The 19,151-nt window shown below is 37.7% G+C and overlaps 1 protein-coding gene across 3 annotated transcripts in view; it reads left to right on the plus strand.

Moving 5' to 3' along the window:
• TMEM181 (transmembrane protein 181) overlaps positions 1-19,151 on the plus strand; it is a 112,112-nt gene extending 92,961 nt beyond the window's left edge. For all 3 annotated transcript variants that reach the window (XM_051998013.1, XM_051998014.1, XM_051998016.1), the window contains 7 exons: positions 1,429-1,486; positions 7,342-7,444; positions 8,059-8,110; positions 13,404-13,486; positions 14,806-14,895; positions 15,049-15,115; positions 15,581-19,151. In XM_051998013.1, the coding sequence (XP_051853973.1) occupies positions 1,429-1,486; positions 7,342-7,444; positions 8,059-8,110; positions 13,404-13,486; positions 14,806-14,895; positions 15,049-15,115; positions 15,581-15,659 (532 nt within the window). In that variant the 3' untranslated portion in view covers positions 15,660-19,151. The remainder of the gene's footprint in view (positions 1-1,428; positions 1,487-7,341; positions 7,445-8,058; positions 8,111-13,403; positions 13,487-14,805; positions 14,896-15,048; positions 15,116-15,580) is intronic.

Genomic DNA, 19,151 nt, shown 5'->3' on the forward strand with positions numbered 1-19,151 from the left:
CTGTAGAATACTCATTTAACATTTATCTGATTGGGTGAACTTTTCCTGAGTTAACAAAATTGCTATTTTTTTTAATGTAAAGTGTAAGGCTTAAGATTTCTGAAAAATTTGGGATTGCTTTTAAAAAGTCTTAAATTTGTTGATAGTGTTGCTGTTTTTAAAAGTTAGATAATTAGAAATACACACACATATATTTCTTAATTACATGTCGAAACAATTTTTAAACATTTTTTTAAGTTTGAGTTCCAGATTCTATTCCTCCTTCCCTTCCTTCTCTCCCCACTCTCTGATATGGTAAGCAATCATGAACAACATTTTGATACTAGTTATTTTGTATAAGAGGACTCAAATAAGAAAGAAAAAGAAAAAACAGTAGGCTTCAGTCGGTATTCAAACAGTATCAGTTCTTTCTCTGGAGACAGATAGCATGCTTCATCATGAGTCCTTTGTGATTGCATTAGATCATTGTATGCTAAGATGATCTAAGTCATTCACAGTTCTTCATTGCTCACTATTGCTGTAACTGTGTTCAACATTCTCCTTGTTCTGCTCACTTCACTTTGCATCAATTTCCTACAATTCTTTCTTGGCTTTTCTGAAATCATCCCATTTGTCATTTTTTATAGCACAATAACATTCTATCATAGTCATATACCACAGCTTGTTTAGCCATTCCCAAGTTGATGAACATCCTCTTGATTTCTTATTCTTAGCTACCACAAAAAGAACTTCTATAAATATTGTTGTACAAATAGATCTTTTCCTTTTTTTAATGTCTTTGGAATATAGACTTAGTAATGGTATTGCTGGTTCAAAGAATATGTACAGTTTTTTTTGTAATATAATAATAGCTTTTTATTTTTCAAAATACATGCAAAGATAGTTTTCAAAAATTTTTCTCCCTTTTTCCCCATCTTCCCCCTCCCATAGATAGTAAGTAATCCAATATAGGTTAAACATGTGCATTTCTTAACATATTTCCACATTTATTACGCTGCACAAGAAAAATCAGATCAAAGTGGGGACAGGGAATAACAAAGTAAAAAGCAAACAAGCAAATAACAAAAAAGGTGAAAATACTATGTTGTGACCAACATTCAGTCCCCATAGTTCTGACTCTAGATGTAGATGGCTCTCTCCATCACAAGTCTGTTGGAATTGCCCTGAATTACCTCGGTATATACAGTTTTATAAAAAGCCTTTTAGATACAATTCCAAATTGTTCTCCAGAATGATTGCGTCACTTTGCAACTTCACCAACAGTACATTAGTGTCCCAGTTTTCCCACATCCCTTTAAACATTTATCATTTTTCATTTTTTGTCATACTAGCCAGTCAAAATCAGCCAGTTATTAAAAATGAATGATCTAGGATATGGCTATATAATAATGTTTGATCTTTCTTTCTTTTTTTTTTTTTTTTTTTTAGGGTAAATGAATTGCATGACCCAATGTACCAGTATAGAGTTGACACTGGCAATTTTCAGGTAAATGTAGTTTGTGAAATCAGAACTTAGAAAGTAATTTTAAATCAGACTTTTGGAATGGAGTCATTTTATATCTAGAATTGTTAAGGAAAGCTTCAGAAAAGGAAACCCCTGAGAAAAGTGTCTAAGAAATGTAATCCTTCACCTGGGCTTTTCATTTTCCAGGATTCTGGATGGGTCATTCCTGATATACCAAGAAAGAGAAAGAAATTGTTTATATTCTTATCCAGTCATAGCCAGCTTAAAAACAAGTTTTGTTTTATTGTTCATTGAATTAGTCCTTTAGTTGAATGGAAGGGTGTATAATGGTCAGATTTTGTGATTCTTCCTTTGGGTTGTCTGTTGCTAGCCAGATTTGTGCACTCATTACTTCCCTTTGAGCATATAAACAGAGTTGGGCTGGTCCTCCATGACTCTGATATTCCCACTCCGATTCATTTTCCACTTTTTTGCCTAAGTGATTTTCCTAAAGCATAGATCTGACCATATCATCTCCCACTTCCTCATCCTTACTAGAAACTCCAGGAACAAATAATAAAGCCCTCTGTTACTTTCCAATCTCCTTAACACTTTATTTCCCTCCTCACACACTCTCCAATCCAGCCATATTAACCTACTTGCACTAAGTGTTCTACCTCCAGACTTGGGTCTTTTCACTGTCCCTCATACCTGGAATGTTCTTCCCAAAGTCCTCTTACTGCTTCAAGACCCAGCTCAGATCCCACCTTCTGTAACAGGTCCTTCCTGATTTCTCCTCCTGCTGCTGTGTATGTGCCTTATATGTACAGAGTTATTTATATATCGTTTTTCCCATTAAAATGTGAACTCCTTGAGGGCATAGATTGTTTTTGCCTTTCTTTGTACTCCCAACATTTACTCCACTGCCTGGCACATAACAAGCATTTCATAAATGCTTGTTGACTAATTGATTATCATTTTAATGGTCAAACTTAAAGCCAGAAAACAAATGTGAGGAAGGACACCCAGTGTATTGGAAAATGAGATACTCCAAAAGATCCTGATAGGCCCAAATGTTGAGCCCAGTCTAAGAAGATGAAATTTAATAGGAATAAATGTAAAATCTTACCTTTGGTTAAAGAAAAAAAGGCAAAACTTCCTAAATGCAATATGGAGAAAGAAATCAATTCATCCTAAAAGGGGTGTTTAGAGAACTATAAAGTCAGTTTAAGTCAATGTAGCCAAAAACTCAGATGTAATCTTAGTTGTGTTAAGAAAGGCAGAGTGCTAGTCCCATAGAACTTTGCTCAATACACCTTGAATGTCGTATTCAGCCCTGAGGGTAATTTTTTTTTCAATTATAATTTTTTTTAATTATAGCTTTTTATTACAAGATATATGCATGAGTAATTTTTCAGCATTGACAATAACAAAACCTTTTGTTCCAAATTTTCCCCTCCTCCCTCCCACTCCCTCCCCCAGATGGCAGGTTGACCAATACATGTTAAATATGTTAAAGTATAAATTAAATACAATATATGTATGCATGTCCATACAGTTATTTTGCTGTACAAAAAGAATTGGACTTTGAAATAGTGTACAATTAACCTGTGAAAGAAATAAAAAATGCAGGCGGACAAAAATAGAGGAATTGGGAATTCTGTGTAGTGGTTCACAGTCATCTCCCAGAGTTCTTTCGCTGGGTGTAGCTGGTTCAGTTCATTACTGCTCTATTGGAACTGATTTGGTTCATCTCATTGTTGAAGAGGGTCACGTCCATCAGAATTGATCATCATAGAGTCTTGTTGTTGCCATGTATAATGATCTTCTAGTCCTATTCGTTTCACTCAGCATCAGTTCATGTAAGTCTCTCCAAGCCTCTCTGTATTCATCCTGCTGGTCATTCCTTACAGAACAATAATATTCCATAACGTTCATATACCACAATTTACTCAACCATTCTCCAATTGATGGACATCCATTCATTTTCCAGCTTCTAGCCACTACAAACAGGGCTGCCACAAACATTTTGGCACATACAGGTCCCTTTCCCTTCTTTAGTATCTCTTTGAGGTATAAGCCCAGTAGAAACACTGCTGGATCAAAAGGTATGCACAGCTTGATAACTTTTTGAGCATAGTTCCAGATTGCTCTCCAGAATGGCTGGATGTGTTCACAGCTCCATCAACAATGTAGCAGTGTCTGGGGGTCATTTTTTAGGACAGTAAGTTGGAGCACATTCTGAAGAAAGCAGCCAAATGAAGACCAGGTGAAGGAATTGGGGGTACTTCACCGGAAAAAGAGAAGACTCAGAGGGGATACAAGAGTTAGGTTCAGGTGTTTGAAGTGCTGTCAAGAAGGGGTTCTGCTTGGCCTCAGAAGGCTTGATAAAAGAAAAACAAGCCAGACTCTTTACAAGTGGAATGTGTTGCCCAGGAAGGGGATGTGCTCTTCCTCACTGGAGGTCTGTAAGCAAAGGGTGGCTGATGGATTGTCTGCAGTGTTGTTCAGACAGGAGTTGGACTAGATGGTCTCTGAGCCTCTTCTGCTTTGAGATTCTGTGGCTGAAACATCTGGGGAGACCTTTCTTCATTGGAAGATGAGTTTGTTTGAAGAACTGGTATAAGCCTTCCTGTACCAGGATCTTAGCTCAGTAATACGTCAAATGAGACCTTTAGCTACTAAAACTCACAGTCTTGAAGGGAGAAATTTGCTTTATATTGTTTAGAGTATGCTCTTCCCTTGTGTAGCAGAAAGAAGGCTGGATAGGAGTCAAGAGACTGGAATTCACGTCTGGGCTGTTAGCTGTGTGACCATAAATAAGACACAACTTCTCTGATGTTCACTTTAACAATCTAAAAAATTGGGATAGAGTAACCCATACACACACACCTACGTGCACACATACACTTACATCCACCCAGCCATTTATCCATATATCCATACATACCTACTGTCTTTCTCTAGGAGGTGATTTTGAAGAAAGCACTTTGTAAACTTTTAAGAGTTAAGCCAGACTACAATTTTCCTGCCATTCAGACAGGGAAGCAAAAGTCACAGGGGGTCCCCAAATGATCCTTTGAGCCCAAGCCGTTTCCTGGGGATGCAAGGCCTTGCTTCTGAAGCAATTGCTGGGACTTTTGTCATATGAATGATGTCAGAGCTCCTGAGCAGTCTTCTGGGTCCTGCCACCAGACTATTTCTGGCAGTAGAGTATGGCCTTTTCAGAAGAAAATCATGAATATTCAACTTAGAAAGAAATGGGAGAGGAGAAACCTTGAGCACCTACTATGGGCCAAGAGCTTTTCAACTTTTATGTCATTTTGTCCTTACAACAGGGAAAAAGGGAGGTGCCATCATCTATCCCCACTTTATAGATGAGGAAACGGAGGCAGGCAGAGGATGTGACTTGCCCAGCTAGGATGGATTTGAATTCCTGTCTACAGCTTCAGTGCTGTATCTGCTGAGCCACCCAGCTGCCTTAGGGATTCCCTTATCTGATGGGTGAGGAATTTGAAATCCAGATAAATTCAGTGATTTATGAAAGATCACAAAGGCCAAAATTATAACCAAGGTTGCCTCTTCCTGGACAGCCAGGTGGTATAGTGTATACAGTAGAAAGATGATTGAGCCTGGAGTCAGGAAAGCCTGAGTTCAAATCCAGCCTCAGCTCTTTATTGGCTGTGTGAACCTGAACAGAATTAATCTCTGTCTGCCTCAGTTTCCTCAAGTGTAAAATGGGGACAATAACAGCACCTGCTTCCCAGGGTTATTGTGAGAATCAGATGTGATAATATTATAAGGGTTTGATACATAGCAAACACATAACAAATCCTTCCTTCTCTCCTTCCCTTTCTTTTTCCCCCTCCCCTTCCCATGTATCATTTATCCCTCCTTTTCTCACTACCTGCTCCCTCCCAACTCCCAATCCAGTGTCCTTTCAGCTACACAGGGAAGTCATTCTCGCAAGCAAGGCAAAGAACCAAAGACACCTAGTCTGTCCTCAGGCAGTTATCACTTGGTCAGGAGAAGTAGTGCCCACACAATCAAGAGAATTTTTAGCCATAATTATCGGGCTGAGACCGAAGACATTCTTCGTAATCCTAGGCGAGGGTGCCTTATACAAGTCCTTTTTCCATCTTCGGCTTCTCTCCATTTGCCTCCTTGCCAGCCAGAGAGCTGTGTCTCTGTGGCCAAGCCTAGCAATTTGTCCTCACTGTAGGGAGAGCCTCAGAACCAAGGCACCTCTGTCACGTAAACCCACAGCGTGCTCCAGGTAATTGCTTCCTTCCCCTCTCATCAGGTGAAGTAGAAATCTTAATTACCAAGTCTTGTGTGTTTTTGTAATGTCTTAAGTTTTGCCAAGTATATTATTTACAGTATCTCATTTGAGCATCCCAGTGATTCCACAAGTTAACTATCCCAGTTTCACAGATGAGGAAATAAAGGCTCAGGAAGATGTGAAATCACTTGTCTATGGTCACATATTTCATAAGGAGTTCGGATTCCAGATCAGATTTCTTGTAACAATAAGTGTTCTTTCTTACTGTGTTACAGTGTGAGACTGTAACTCCCCAAATTTCAGGTTTTGGGAGGAAGGCAAGATGGTAAATTAGATTGTTTCTCTTATAGAGCGAAGCTTCTTTAACTGTGGTTCACAGCCCCATGTGGGGTTGTGCCACTAAATGTGATTTGTATTCAATAAATTATGATTTGTAATCAGTAAATCATTGATTTGTATACCTATATACCTGTGGTTGCATAAATATTTCTTGGGTGAAAAGTGGTTTTGAGTGGGAAAAGTTTAAAAAGTCCTGTTATAGACAATTCCATATCTCTCAACAAGGACCCTACTTAACATGTTGCCAAGGACAAACCTCCCTCCACTGAGAATAGGCCACCAGGCTGCTTGAGGTCCCAGGGGATCAACCTTCTCTTTGGTCTAGCCTAGACTGGGAGACAGTCATCACCAGCATTATTTATGTTTCCATTGTGTGTGTGGTGTAATACTTGACTTTGTTTTTGTATTGAGAAGAGAAGAAGGGAGACAAATGGTGTGAGGAAAGGCACTCGCACAAAATGTTTGGAAGTGTGTGAGTAGTGAATATGAGTTGAGAATGGGGTACAGAGATTTAGTAAGGGAGAATCGTAAGTCAGGAGAAAAGCTGGAAACTCAGGAATAGGCGCTTCCTCTCTGTCTAATCTTCCTTTTTAATAGTACTCAATAGTACCTGTTCTGGTAATATTTGAAACCCTGTATTTCCTATGTACAAACCAAGATTTTGAAGTTTTACCTTATTTAAATCACGTAACCTATTTACAAATTTTACAAGGTTCTCAATTTCTGAGATTTCTTCATCTACTACTCATTAAAGCTGGAGAGTTTTGGCTTCTGGGCCTGAGTGATCTAAGGGATATTTTGTCTTTCTTTCCTGTGAAACATCTCATTCTGTTTCAGGTTTGCTTTTTCTAAAGATGCTAATGATGTACAAAATGCCCAACATCTGTAAGCGTATATTTTTGTTGCTCTGCCCAGTTAGCACAGAGAGAAGTATGACATGATTTGCCAAAAGCCATGCAGGAAACTCAAGCAACATTCCAACATAAGGTCATTATTTTTTGCAGTTCGCTCTTAGACATCCTAATCCATTTTTATTTTAATGAACAGGAAGTTGTGAGGTATAGGTCCTATTCCTGACTCTACTGCATAGAACCATATGAGCTTGGACAGTCTTTAAGAGTCTCCATGCATTCATAAAATGAAGATCTTGGACTCAGTCCAACAAGGTCCCCAAATTTCTTCTCCTGGCCTCCTTTTTGAACACCATAAGAGTTGGTAATCCTGTGATCCTATGCTGAGAAAGTTTAAATGATACTTATGTCTTGTGTGTTTTCAGGGGATGAAGGTTTTTTTCCTGGTGGTCGCTGGCATCTATATTTTATACCTTTTGTTCTTGATTGTGAGGGCTTGCTCAGAACTTCGCCATATGCCTTATGTTGGTAAGTCTTCTCTTGAGATTGGTTACTCCCTAAATTGGTGCCTAGGGCAGCTAATGGTTGCCCAGATGAATGAAGGTTTTTCCTAGAATCTTTTGAGCAGTTCCAGTCTTACCAAGAGCAAGACAGATGGGTTAGAGTACTGTAGCTTCTAAGAAACCCTCAGAGTTCTAGACAGTGCCCAATTATGAAGCACAGGAGGGATCCAGAGGAAGCCGTTTAGACTTGGCCTTTTTGGACTGATGCTTTTTAAAACAATCAATGACCTTCTTAAAGTTGTCACATACTTGCTGCCGCTACTGCTGCAGCATGGTGCTGAAAGAACACAGGGGCCATTTCTGCTCTAAGACCAGCCAAGGCTTCCCTCACTTAAATATTTGCCAAAGCAAAAATTATGATCCTCCCTGTAAGATGCTTTTCAGACATAGCTGATATTTTACCTTTGTAAACTTTAAAGTAAAGGTGAGCTATTATTCTTGAGTAATACTTCTGAGATATAAAGAGGCATGTTCAAAGCCCAAATTTGGATAGTTTGTAATGAAAAGTTTTCTATGATAGAGGAATGTTTACTGCTAAGAGATTGTCTTAAATTGTCATTTTTGATTTGTCATTTCCAGATCTCAGGTTAAAATTCTTGACTGCATTGACCTTCGTAGTACTTGTCATTAGGTAAGGAAACCTTTTATTCAGAAGAAAAATAACCAAAAAATCTTTGTTTTGTTTTGTTTTTGTTTTTCTTGTCTCTAGAACATAAAAGTTCTAGCCCAATACGTAGGGCTAAATGGTGTCTTATTCATCTGCTAGATATAATGTCATAGTGTGCTGATGGACTTCCAACTCCCTCATGTCAAGTGGGAGAAATGCCAGGTGCCAAGCAGGTGGGTGGTAGAGAGGGAAAGCCATCGCCCGCTGCCATCCATCTGGCAAAACCAAGAACACATTCACCTCCCTGCCATCCTGAATGATCATGGGATAGGATGTTTTCATTCATTAAATATTACACGAGTTGTTCTCTGAAACATAGTGATTTTTCAGAAAGATTCAATCCTAGTAAAATACATTGAACACTTCTAGCTCTTCAGGGCTTTGTAGTTACACTGATTTCTTTATCTTCAGTTTGGCACATGGGAAGCACTTAACAATCAACTTTTCATTCTTTCATTCATCCTGAACATTAGTTATCACCATATGATTATATGTTGGGGCAGAGGAGTGGGTGTGGATAGGGGAGATAGAATGGAAAGGGCTGAACTGGGATTTCAGGAGCATAGAGATCTCTCAGGAAAGAATTTTCCTCCTGCTCTTGCTGTGCAATTTATCCTTTTAGAGCATTTTCTTGGGTGCTGAAAATTTTGGTGGCTTGTGCAGGATCACCCAGCCAGTGTGTGTCAGAGGCAGGACTTTAGTTCTGCCCTCTATCACTAGATCATGCCTTCTTTCTAAAATGTGATACTTTGGATTATTAAGTATAGTGTCTCCAAAAGTATTTTAAAAAAATCAGTTCCAGGTTTTGGCTTGTTCTTTTGCCAATGGTTTCTTCCTCATCAGAGTAAAGTACGGGAAAAAAAAACAGTATGGTTTTCTGGTAGCTGGGATTCAAAGGAAGTGGCTCTCACTTTTGCTTCCCTAGGTATGTAAAGGTAAAGACGTCCATATGGGAATGTGGGGCTCAGTGTTTTAGTGTATCCTTCTACATATAAATGTAGTTGACTAAACCATTGTGGCAGCAGACAGTTTGAGGCTTAAAAGATGTCAACAGAAATTAGAAATGCTATACTGGCATTCTCCTTAAACAAAAGATTGGGAAAATTTTGGACTAAAATAGAGAAGATTAAAGCCTTTATTCATTCTGATAATTGCCCTGTGTACTATTTTTGATACATAACATAATATGTAATATTTTAAAAGATAAACCATTATTCTCATCACAGTTTTTGCATAGAACCTCTCTTTACTCTTTAGGGAACAATGGAGTAGAAAAGAATGAACTTTACCCTCAAAACAAAATTTGAAACAGATTATCAGAGCTCTCTGTCACACATGCACATGCACATATGTTTTGATGATACCTTGAAAGACATGCAGTTTCCTTGGTGTGGGTATTCCTTCCATTTCTACAAATTTGAATCTCTTCATGTTACTGTGACCAAAAATGTCATTACTTGGTGTCCTGCTTTAGGTAGCAAGTCTTTCTGAGCTTAGGTAGCTTGGTCCTCAGAGATCATACTCAGCATTTATCTGTTCCTGGGCTTACATGCAAACTTTTCTGACTTGAGTAGAGTTTGGCTTTGCTAGGTTACTTCCAGACAATGAGATATTAGTGAAATAGAAGCTTATGTATGTTATTCATTTACAAACATTTACAAAATGCCTACTAGGGACAAAACACTAGAAATACAGAGTTTCTTCTGATCCCCAAGGGCTTACAGTGTAATGGAGATTGTTTCATAGACATAAATAAGCACAATAACCAGGCAGAACATGACAAAGATTAAAAAAGAAATCTAGATATGAGCTGTAGAGAAATTTGAGAATGGAGAAATCACTTTTAGCAGAGGAGACCTGCAGAAGGTTTTGGGTTGGGAGGAAGTGGTACCTGAACTGGGCCATGAAAGAAGAGAAGGATTTCAGTATGCAGACACAGAGAGTACATTCTAGTCACTGGAGCTGAAGGGCATGAATGCCTATAGAGAAGTATGGGACAAAATTGGGGAATGGCTAGAAATCGAGTATGGCTGGAACATAGACTGTTCAAAGGAACAGAGTGTAGGCTAAAAAGATAATTAGGAAATAAATTGTTAAAGATGTTAAGCATTAGATTGGGAATTATGCATTTTTCCTAGAAACAGTAGAGAGTTAATGAAGGTTTAGGATTACAGTGACAATTACATACAAGAATATTGAAGAGGAAGAGATGAGGAGCAGAGAGACCAGACACAGAACTATTTGACAAGAGGTTGAGCTAGAGTAATTGCAGTATGGTGGAGGGGGAATGGTATATGCAAAAAATATGGTGAAGATAGAATTGACCTGGCTTGGTTCCTGGTAGAGCTATTCAAAAGTGGAATGGGCTACCTTAGAAGTTAGCCTCCTAATACTATAAGAGGTTTTTCTTCCTAAGCAGAAGCTGTCTGTCACATTGTAATAAGAATTCTTATTTAGGTATAAGTTGAACTAGGTCTTCAAAAGTTCCTTCTGACTGAAATTCTGTGATTAAATATAAAGGAAGAGGAAAGGCAAAAAACCAAAAGATAATTGAGGATTTTTTTGACCATAGTGATCAACAACAATAGGAAAGTCAAGAAAGTTTAATTTTGAGGGAAAGGAAGATGAATTCCATTTCAAATGTTGAAGAATGCAGTGTTGGTAGAATATGCAAATGAACAGATGTGTTGGAATTGAGATCAACATCTCAGTTGTTCTACTAGTGTAGAATATATAGGTGGACCTATCCAGTGGGCAGCTGGTGAAGTGAAAATGGAGGTCAGGGCAGGTACTGAAACTAGATGTCTATAAATTTATCTACAAAGATGTGATAAATGAAACAATGGGAATGATAAAATCTTGTGAAGAGAGAATATAGAGGAAGATGAGAAGAGGGCCATGGGCAGATTCCTAAAGATTGTGTAAAAGATGGGGTGGCCAGTGGTATATAGCATTAAAGTAAAACTGAGTAAGAACCACAGAATTTTGTAACTAAAAGAGCATTGGTAACCTTTGAAAGAATCATTTCAGTACAGTAGTAGAGTCAAAAGTTAAATTTTAAGGGGTTAAGGGAATGAGAGGGTAGTGAGGAAATAAAAGAGAGAAAAGTTGGATAGATGACCTTTAAAAAGCAATTTGACAGTGAAAGGGAAACAAGACATTGGAAATAGTTTTAAGGGAGTAAGGCTTAAGTAAAGAGTATTAGTATTAGAGAGACCTGAGAATGTTTGTAAGTAGTAGGAAAGTAGCTGATAGAAAAAGAAATTGAAAAATCTAAGAAAGTGAATAAATGGGCCAGTCTTTTTTTTTTTTTTTTTTAAGTCAAAGGCCATAGCTTTATTGTGATACTTAACAAGGGGACAAAGTTTCTAATGAACTTACACTTAATAAGTTTGAAAGTGGGATCTTTTATGAGAAAAGACCCTAAAAAAGGTATGCTATATTAGTTGTGTAGTCAGCAAGCTTACAGATTATCATAGTATGGGTCAGAATTTTGCAAGATAGCCCTGAAATCTGATATGTATAGCTTGACCTCCTGAATGTAAATAGTAAATATACATTTTTTTTAATAATAACTTTTTATTGACAGAACCCATGCCAGGGTAATTTTTTACAGCATTATCCCTTGCACTCACTTCTGTTCTGACTTTTCCCCTCCCTCCCTTCACCCCCTCCCCTAAATGGCAAGCAGTCCTATATATGTTAAATATGTCGCAGTATATCCTAGATACAATATATGTTTGCAGAACCGAACAGTTTTCTTGTTGCACAGGGAGAATTGGATTCAGAAGGTAGAAATAACCCAGGAAGAAAAACAAAAATGCAAACAGTTTGCATTCATTTCCCAGTGTTCTTTCTTTGGGTGTAGCTGCTTCTGTCCATCATTGATCAGTTGAAACTGAGTTAGATCTTCTCTTTGTCAAAGAAATCCACTTCCATCAGAATACATCCTCATACAGTATTGTTGTTGAGGTATATAATGATCTCCTGGTTCTGCTCATTTCACTTAGCATCAGTTCATGTAAGTCTCGCCAGTCCTCTCTGTATTCATCCTGCTGGTCATTCCTTACAGAACAATAATATTCCATAACATTCATATACCACAATTTACCCAGCCATTCTCCAATTGATGGACATCCATTCATTTTCCAGTATCTAGCCACTACAAACAGGGCTGCCACAAACATTTTGGCACATACAGGTCCCTTTCCCTTCTTTAGTATCTCTTTGGAGTATAAGCCCAGTAGAAACACTGCTGGATCAAAGCGTATGCACAGTTTGATAACTTTTGAGCATAGTTCCAAATCGCTTTCCAGAATGGTTGGATCCATTCACAACTCCACCAACAGTGCATCAGTGTCCCAGTTTTCCCGCATCCCCTCCAATATTCATCATTATTTTTTCCTGTCATTTTAGCCAATCTGACAGGTGTGTAGTGGTATCTCCGAGTTGTCTTAATTTGCATTTCTCTAATCAATAGTGATTTGGAACATTCCTTCATATGAGTGGTAATAGTTTAAATTTCATCATCTGAAAATTGTCTGTTCATATCCTTTGACCTAAATGGGCCAATCTTGAAAGGGACAGGAGTGCATAGAATTGTGGGCACAAGTGAAGGATTAATGTTGGCAGTGAAAAGAGGTACCCTGTTTTCCAGTGGAGGATACAAAGGAGAAAAGGCTTAGTAAAGATAAAATGTCTGCAGTGTCTTCCTAGACACTGATTTAAGACTGAGGGCTCCTTTAATAAAGGAGGAAGTAAGGTCATTTTCTAAGAAAGAAACAGGTGATGTGTGGGATGAAGGGGGACAGTACAGAAAGGAGAAAGATATGAGGACAGACAGATAGATAGATAGATAGATAGATAAACTTCCATGGAAAAGGAGGAAAGAAAAATTCCCATGTTAAAAAATACTGATCAAAATGCATGTTAAATCATAAAGGTAGAAACATGTATAAAAATTGCACATGTTTAACCTGTATTGGATTACTTACTATCTAGGGGAAGGGGTGGGGGAAAGGGAGGGAGAAAAATTTGGAATACAAGATTTTTCAAGGGTAAATGTTGAAAAAACTATTTTTGCATGTATATTAAAAGTAAAAAGATATTATTTTTTTTAATTAAAGTTCAGGAAATTGAACATTCAGTAAATTGAAAAAAAAGAAAAAATGCATGCTAAAATTACTGGTGTAAAAACTTCTGACTCCAATTCTTTACAGGTTTACTTCCTTGATTTTCCTTTTTTCTTCTTTTGCAGTATTGTTATACTTTATCTAAGGTTTGGATCACAAGTGTTGCAGGACAATTTTGTAGCTGAACTATCAAATCACTACCAGAATTATATCCTTTTAAATCAAAAGTCCTTAAATCTATAGGACTCTGTTACAGTTATTCCAATGTCTACAGCTGTGAGAATAAAAAAAAAGTTTAATAAATTCAATTTTGGATTATTTGAACTGTGGGAAAAATAGTACTGATTTGATTAATTTCTGATCTTTACTGGATGGTATCCTGAGAGTGGATAGAACACCGAGTTGGAGTCAAGACCTGAGTTTAAATCTGATCATGGATACTTAGTAGTTGTGGGATACTGGGCAAGTCACTTAACTTTACCTCAGTTTCCTCATCTGTAAAATGAGTTAGAGAAGGCAATGGCAGCCATTCCAGTGTCTCTGCCAAGAAAATCACAGTAGGATCATGAAGAGTCAAAGATGACTGAAATGACTAAATTATAATAATCCTGAGGATTCCATATTTTTTTCCTTTATTATTCAGATGAAGGAATTTTTACAGTATTAGCCATCATTAGCAATGTAAATCTAACTGGTTAGACAGTTAATTAACATTATTCTTAGTGTTAGGGATTGGGACCAAGTTTATGATTTCACTGGTTTAGGCAACTCCCAGGCAAGTGAACTTTGAACGAGTGCAGGTTAGCACCTTTTGTGAAATTTAAGAGCCTTGTAAAGTTGCCTAGAACTTTGTGAAGTTCAGTGACTTGCCCAAAGTCACATCAGGACTTGTCAAGGAGCAGGACTTGCATTCAGGTTTCTAGCTCCCAGACAGCTGTCTATCCACAACACCTTTGTGCCTTTCAGAGCTAAAGAAATCATTTTAAAGCTATTGAAGTACTTGGTGATAGACTCTAAGATAACTTGTTAATCTCACAACTAGTAATGTTTATGATGGGTTGTATCTTCATTATTTCCACAGGAAACTTTATAGGGCTTATTTGAGGTTAGTGATTTAAGGGCTTATCTTTCCTAGAATTCCTTATTGCATTTAAAGGGCTGAGAGGACCATCATGTTCATGGGCTCACCTTGTACCATGTGTGTCTTTGCCATATGAGTGCCCTGTTGATTGGTTAAGCGTGGAAGGCGGCACTGCATTGTTATCTTATTGGGAGGATAGGTTACCGGGCGAGGAGATATTATGGAGATCTTATTTAGCATGACTTTGAACGGTTGCTGCGCCCTGTGTTACCTAATCAGTGACTGGAATTTTGAGCAAAGCCGATGGTCCTGGCTAATTCTGAGTGCTTCACTGAGGAGAGTAGCTCAGAGCAAGCATCCCAGCTTGGGAAGAAGAAAACTTAGGGAAATGCTGTGTTGTGTTCTTGAACTACTTGATTTGAACTACTAACCTTGACTGATCTCACCAGCGGAATTCTTATCTTTCTATGGCTTGCTGAACTTTTATCTCTATACTTTAGCCTTTGTGTATTCACCATCTAAGAATGCACTCTATGGTAAGTGACCTCAGTTCTGGGTTCTTGGCCAAGTAACTGCATAAGTATCAGCAGAAGCTGAGATAGCCACATATTTATTAAGCACCTGCATATTTCATTAGACCAGTAATGAGAATTTCTAGTTAAACAGACACTTTTGTTCATTTTTTCCAGAGTCACAGTTGAAAGATAATCCAGCCTTTTCCATGCTTAATGACTCTGATGATGATGTGATTTATGGGTAAGGTAATTTTTTCTTGTGAAATAACATTGGGCACTGCAAATTCTCGGTTGGCCATTTTTATGTCTCCATTGTTTTTCGATCATTCTCAAAACATTCTTAAGCCTGCAAGGCTGTGTGATGTGATTTCATTGTTCGCTACAATTTTCCACTTTTTAGGCAGTAGACTTAAAATGGCCATTTTTCCAAGAAACAAAGTGGACAGTCTGTTTGTATTCCCTGGCCACTGACACAAGCTTAGATGGATGATTACTAGAAGTAGCCATTTTCTCAGGAATATATGGAGTTGGGTATAATGAGTTGGAAGGTGAGAATATAGATCATATAAACTGAATATTAAAAAAAGAGACAAAGTCTTTCCTGAAATGAGCGCTACATAGAATGCTGAGTCATTTGGGGAGTTAAGAATTAAATATATACCTGTTGTTAGAAAGGGAATGCTTTCAAAGATCTCTTTGTTAATAGGAGTGACTATGAAGAAATGCCCCTGCAGAATGGCCAGGCCATTCGAGCCAAGTACAGAGAAGAATCTGACAGCGATTGATGGTGCTCCAGCAAAGACCGGTGTGGCTGGCTAGAGAAGGCCTTGGACAGTTTTCCCTCAGTGCTCCAGCTCTCCAGCCTTCCCTAGTCATATGCCTAAAGCTGAAGGTTTCCTCACAACAAAGGCATTTTCCATTTACCTCTTTGTGTTTACTGATTTTTAAAAGACCAACCAGGACCAAAGGAAAAACGACAGCGCTGAGCAAAGGCAGCATTACCAAGATAGCCAGAGGAGAGGGGGAGGGGGCCTCTTGGAATACTCCTAAGTCACTGCATCATTTCCTTGGAGCCAAAGTAGCTGCTCCTGAACTGAAGGTTTCAAAGTCCTGTGGTGTCCCAGAGCTGCCGATGCCTCTCAGTCCCCCTCATTTTGAGTTTTAACTTTGTATGCACTAGTCTTTTGTAGCATGTTCTCTCAAAGTGATGTCAAAGCACTTAAGGGTCACTAAGTGGCCTAATGGAGGGAATGTTGGAGACAGGATGAGCTCGTGTGGGTCTTGCCTCAAGTATTTACTGGCTGTGTGACTCTGAGGAAGTCCCATCCCCTCTTGCTCCTGTCATAGCACCTACCTCACAAGGTGGTTGTGAGGCTGGAAGGATCTGAGGTAGAGAAAATGCTGTGCAAACCTTGCAGCGCTTCATAAATGCCGGATAGGATGATTACGCAGGAAAATAGCAATGTTCTCCTTTCTTCACTCCACATTTTTTTCTTTAACTCTAAGGGAAACTTAAGAACTCGTGACTGCCTCATGGGGGCAGCATGCGCCGTTTGGTGGCAGACACTAAAAAGCTGGAGTTAACTTACTCTCCAGTTTAGAAATAAAGCATTCAGCTGAGGCTCAGCTGCCGCCTTACCAACAGAAGGGTTGTGTACCTCCAAGTACGCACTAGTCTCAGAGACTGGCTCCTTCCATCCCCCCCCCCCTAATATAAATAGGCATTCTAAACCATTGATAGCTTCAGTAGGAAAGGTACTACTGCTAAGCAGTTAGTCCAGGACATGTAAGTGCAAAATGGTCCCTGCACATTATTTTCCCTTCTCATGTTGGGGTTGGGCTAGAGGAGAGAAAAGGTGACAAATCCAATAAAGAGTAGAGGCTATGCAACTTCAGAGCTCCACTACACATATAAAACAATTATTAGAACAGTATGCTGAAAAGTTTTTTCTGATGTTTATTGAAAAACCAGTAAAATTAAATAAACTTCATGTCAATTTTTTAACAAAGTTTGTTCAGAAAACCAATTTCAGGGAAAATTCTGCCGAGAAACTCAATTGGAGCTTCATGTTAACAAAAGTCACTATTTATGGGTCAGTTTTGAAGTTCCAGTGCCATGGTAACACAGTGTGGAAGGTCCTCAAGAATTTTCAATTCCCCTTTTCCTGAAGGATTAATTTAAAAGCAGAGCACAGATGACTTTCACCATTTCTTTCTGCATCTTCCTCCTAATCTTTGACCTGATGTGCACTGTGGAAACCCAACAGATGATGTCCTGGAGAATAGGCATAAAGAATATGATGCATGCTTAGTAGTCCAGTACCCTTCTCCTCCTGTGTACCCACATTCACATGTCTCTTGTGTGCAATTACAATTATGCTCTTTAACCTGCAGTGCTAGGACCTCAGTTGTCCATGGGAATGTTCTTCATGGTGATACACTACAATTACCTTTTTTTCATAAGTTAACCTTTAGTGATGTGATGGTACCGTCAATTACCTCTATTCTTAATATGGACTTCCACTTAGATTTCTGTAGTTTTTATAAGTCTTGTTAAAAAAAAATCAATTTTGGAATTAAAATTACTGTAAAATCACAAATATGATTCAAGGTTTACAGTTTTTTTTATCTGTAATTGTCAGTTACTTGGTATTTTATTGTGTAGTCAGTGATATGAGTAATTTTTAAAATAGAATTTTAATATATCTTCCATCAGGCCTACTTTAAAAATAATTTTAGGTAAGATAAGGCTTGTGCCAGTAATAGATTCCAGAATGTATTTTAGTAGTTTTATTATAAATAATTGTCATCTGTGATTTGGAATGCTCTTGTTTTTCATGTAAATAGTGAGGGAATTTTGAAATCCACATGTAGAGCCCTGTTTTGAAAAGATCGCTTTTTACTTGCAAGGTGAAATTCAGCTTTCCATTGACATCTTTATGATTTTATTCTTCAAATGTCAACATCATTGAACTTAATGTGGGAGAATGGATATATATTTACATTTTTTGCATATTTCATATATTTATGAGAGTTCCTATTTAACAAATGTAATACTGTTAATTTTTTTTTCACATTCCAACTATTTATGAAAGAGTTCTACTTATGGGGAAAATGCTCTTTTTATTAAACCAGGCACTTTCCATTTATTTGAAGTAACATGTTTATATTCAAGTGTTATATTATCCAGTCATGTAAAAATTTGCTGTTATTCAGCGTTTAACACATAGAATAATATTTACCACCTAGTAATTAAGCTAGACATTACATTTTACTGGGAACTGTTTCCTGATTTTTTTTCACAGTGTTGGGGGCATGAATCCAAACTTTGCAAATATATACTACAAAGCCAAAGAACTGGCTCTCCTTGTTCTTCCTTAGTAACAGCTTAGATGGAGACTTTTTTGGAAAATTTGACAGAATTTTGTACGTTAGGCCAGAATAATGCTATGTGCTAGAAGATGGACATCAACATCTCAAGTTTTGTTTTGATAATAGAAGAAAAATAGAGCTTTCACTTTATATATGTTTTATGTTTTATTTAATCACAGCAATAAAGACCTTTTCCTTCCTGGTTTAATCATCTTTCCCTCACATAATGGAATAGCCTAATAAACTCTCTTCGATAAAGGCTGTAGTGCTGCCATATTTACAGCTGTTTCTTTGAATATGTGATAGCAGTTTTGCTGATTGTAACCCATGTAGGAACAACATATCATTGGCCCCAGATGTAGATAGAGAATCACAGTATCACTCTAAAGACACTGGGACTTTTTCCCCAACCACTTTCTCTTTTCTATTCCCCATCAGTTTGGCTTATAATACTACATGTTTTTCAGTGTTTACCTATAAATTACTTTGAAAAACCACAGTTTAGTAGAGTTCAGTCTAATATTTGGACTAACATTTTTTACTAAAGTATACAAAAATTGAACCTAAAATACTGCTTGGGAAATTACTTTTTTCCTACTCTTGTTATCCAGGGAAGCCAATGTATAAGCTCTCACTTTTGCATATGTGCAAGTCTATGCTTTTTCTTAAATAAGGGGATATTCTGAAATTGACCTTTTAAGTTAGCTTTTTAAAAGAATCTGATAATTCCTTCTCTAGGTCAAAGGGAATTTATTTTATGCAGTGCCATCTTTTTATTCTTGTTTGATCTTGATTCTAAACATATAGTGCTGTGAAATACAGAAGGGACTTGTACTATTACAAACTTTTTAAATAAAATTGTAATATTTATAAAATAAAATTATATTTAAACTTGTCTACCAAGA

Source organism: Antechinus flavipes, chromosome 4, assembly GCF_016432865.1.
Source record: "Antechinus flavipes isolate AdamAnt ecotype Samford, QLD, Australia chromosome 4, AdamAnt_v2, whole genome shotgun sequence".
In the NCBI taxonomy this organism is placed as follows: domain Eukaryota; kingdom Metazoa; phylum Chordata; class Mammalia; order Dasyuromorphia; family Dasyuridae; genus Antechinus; species Antechinus flavipes.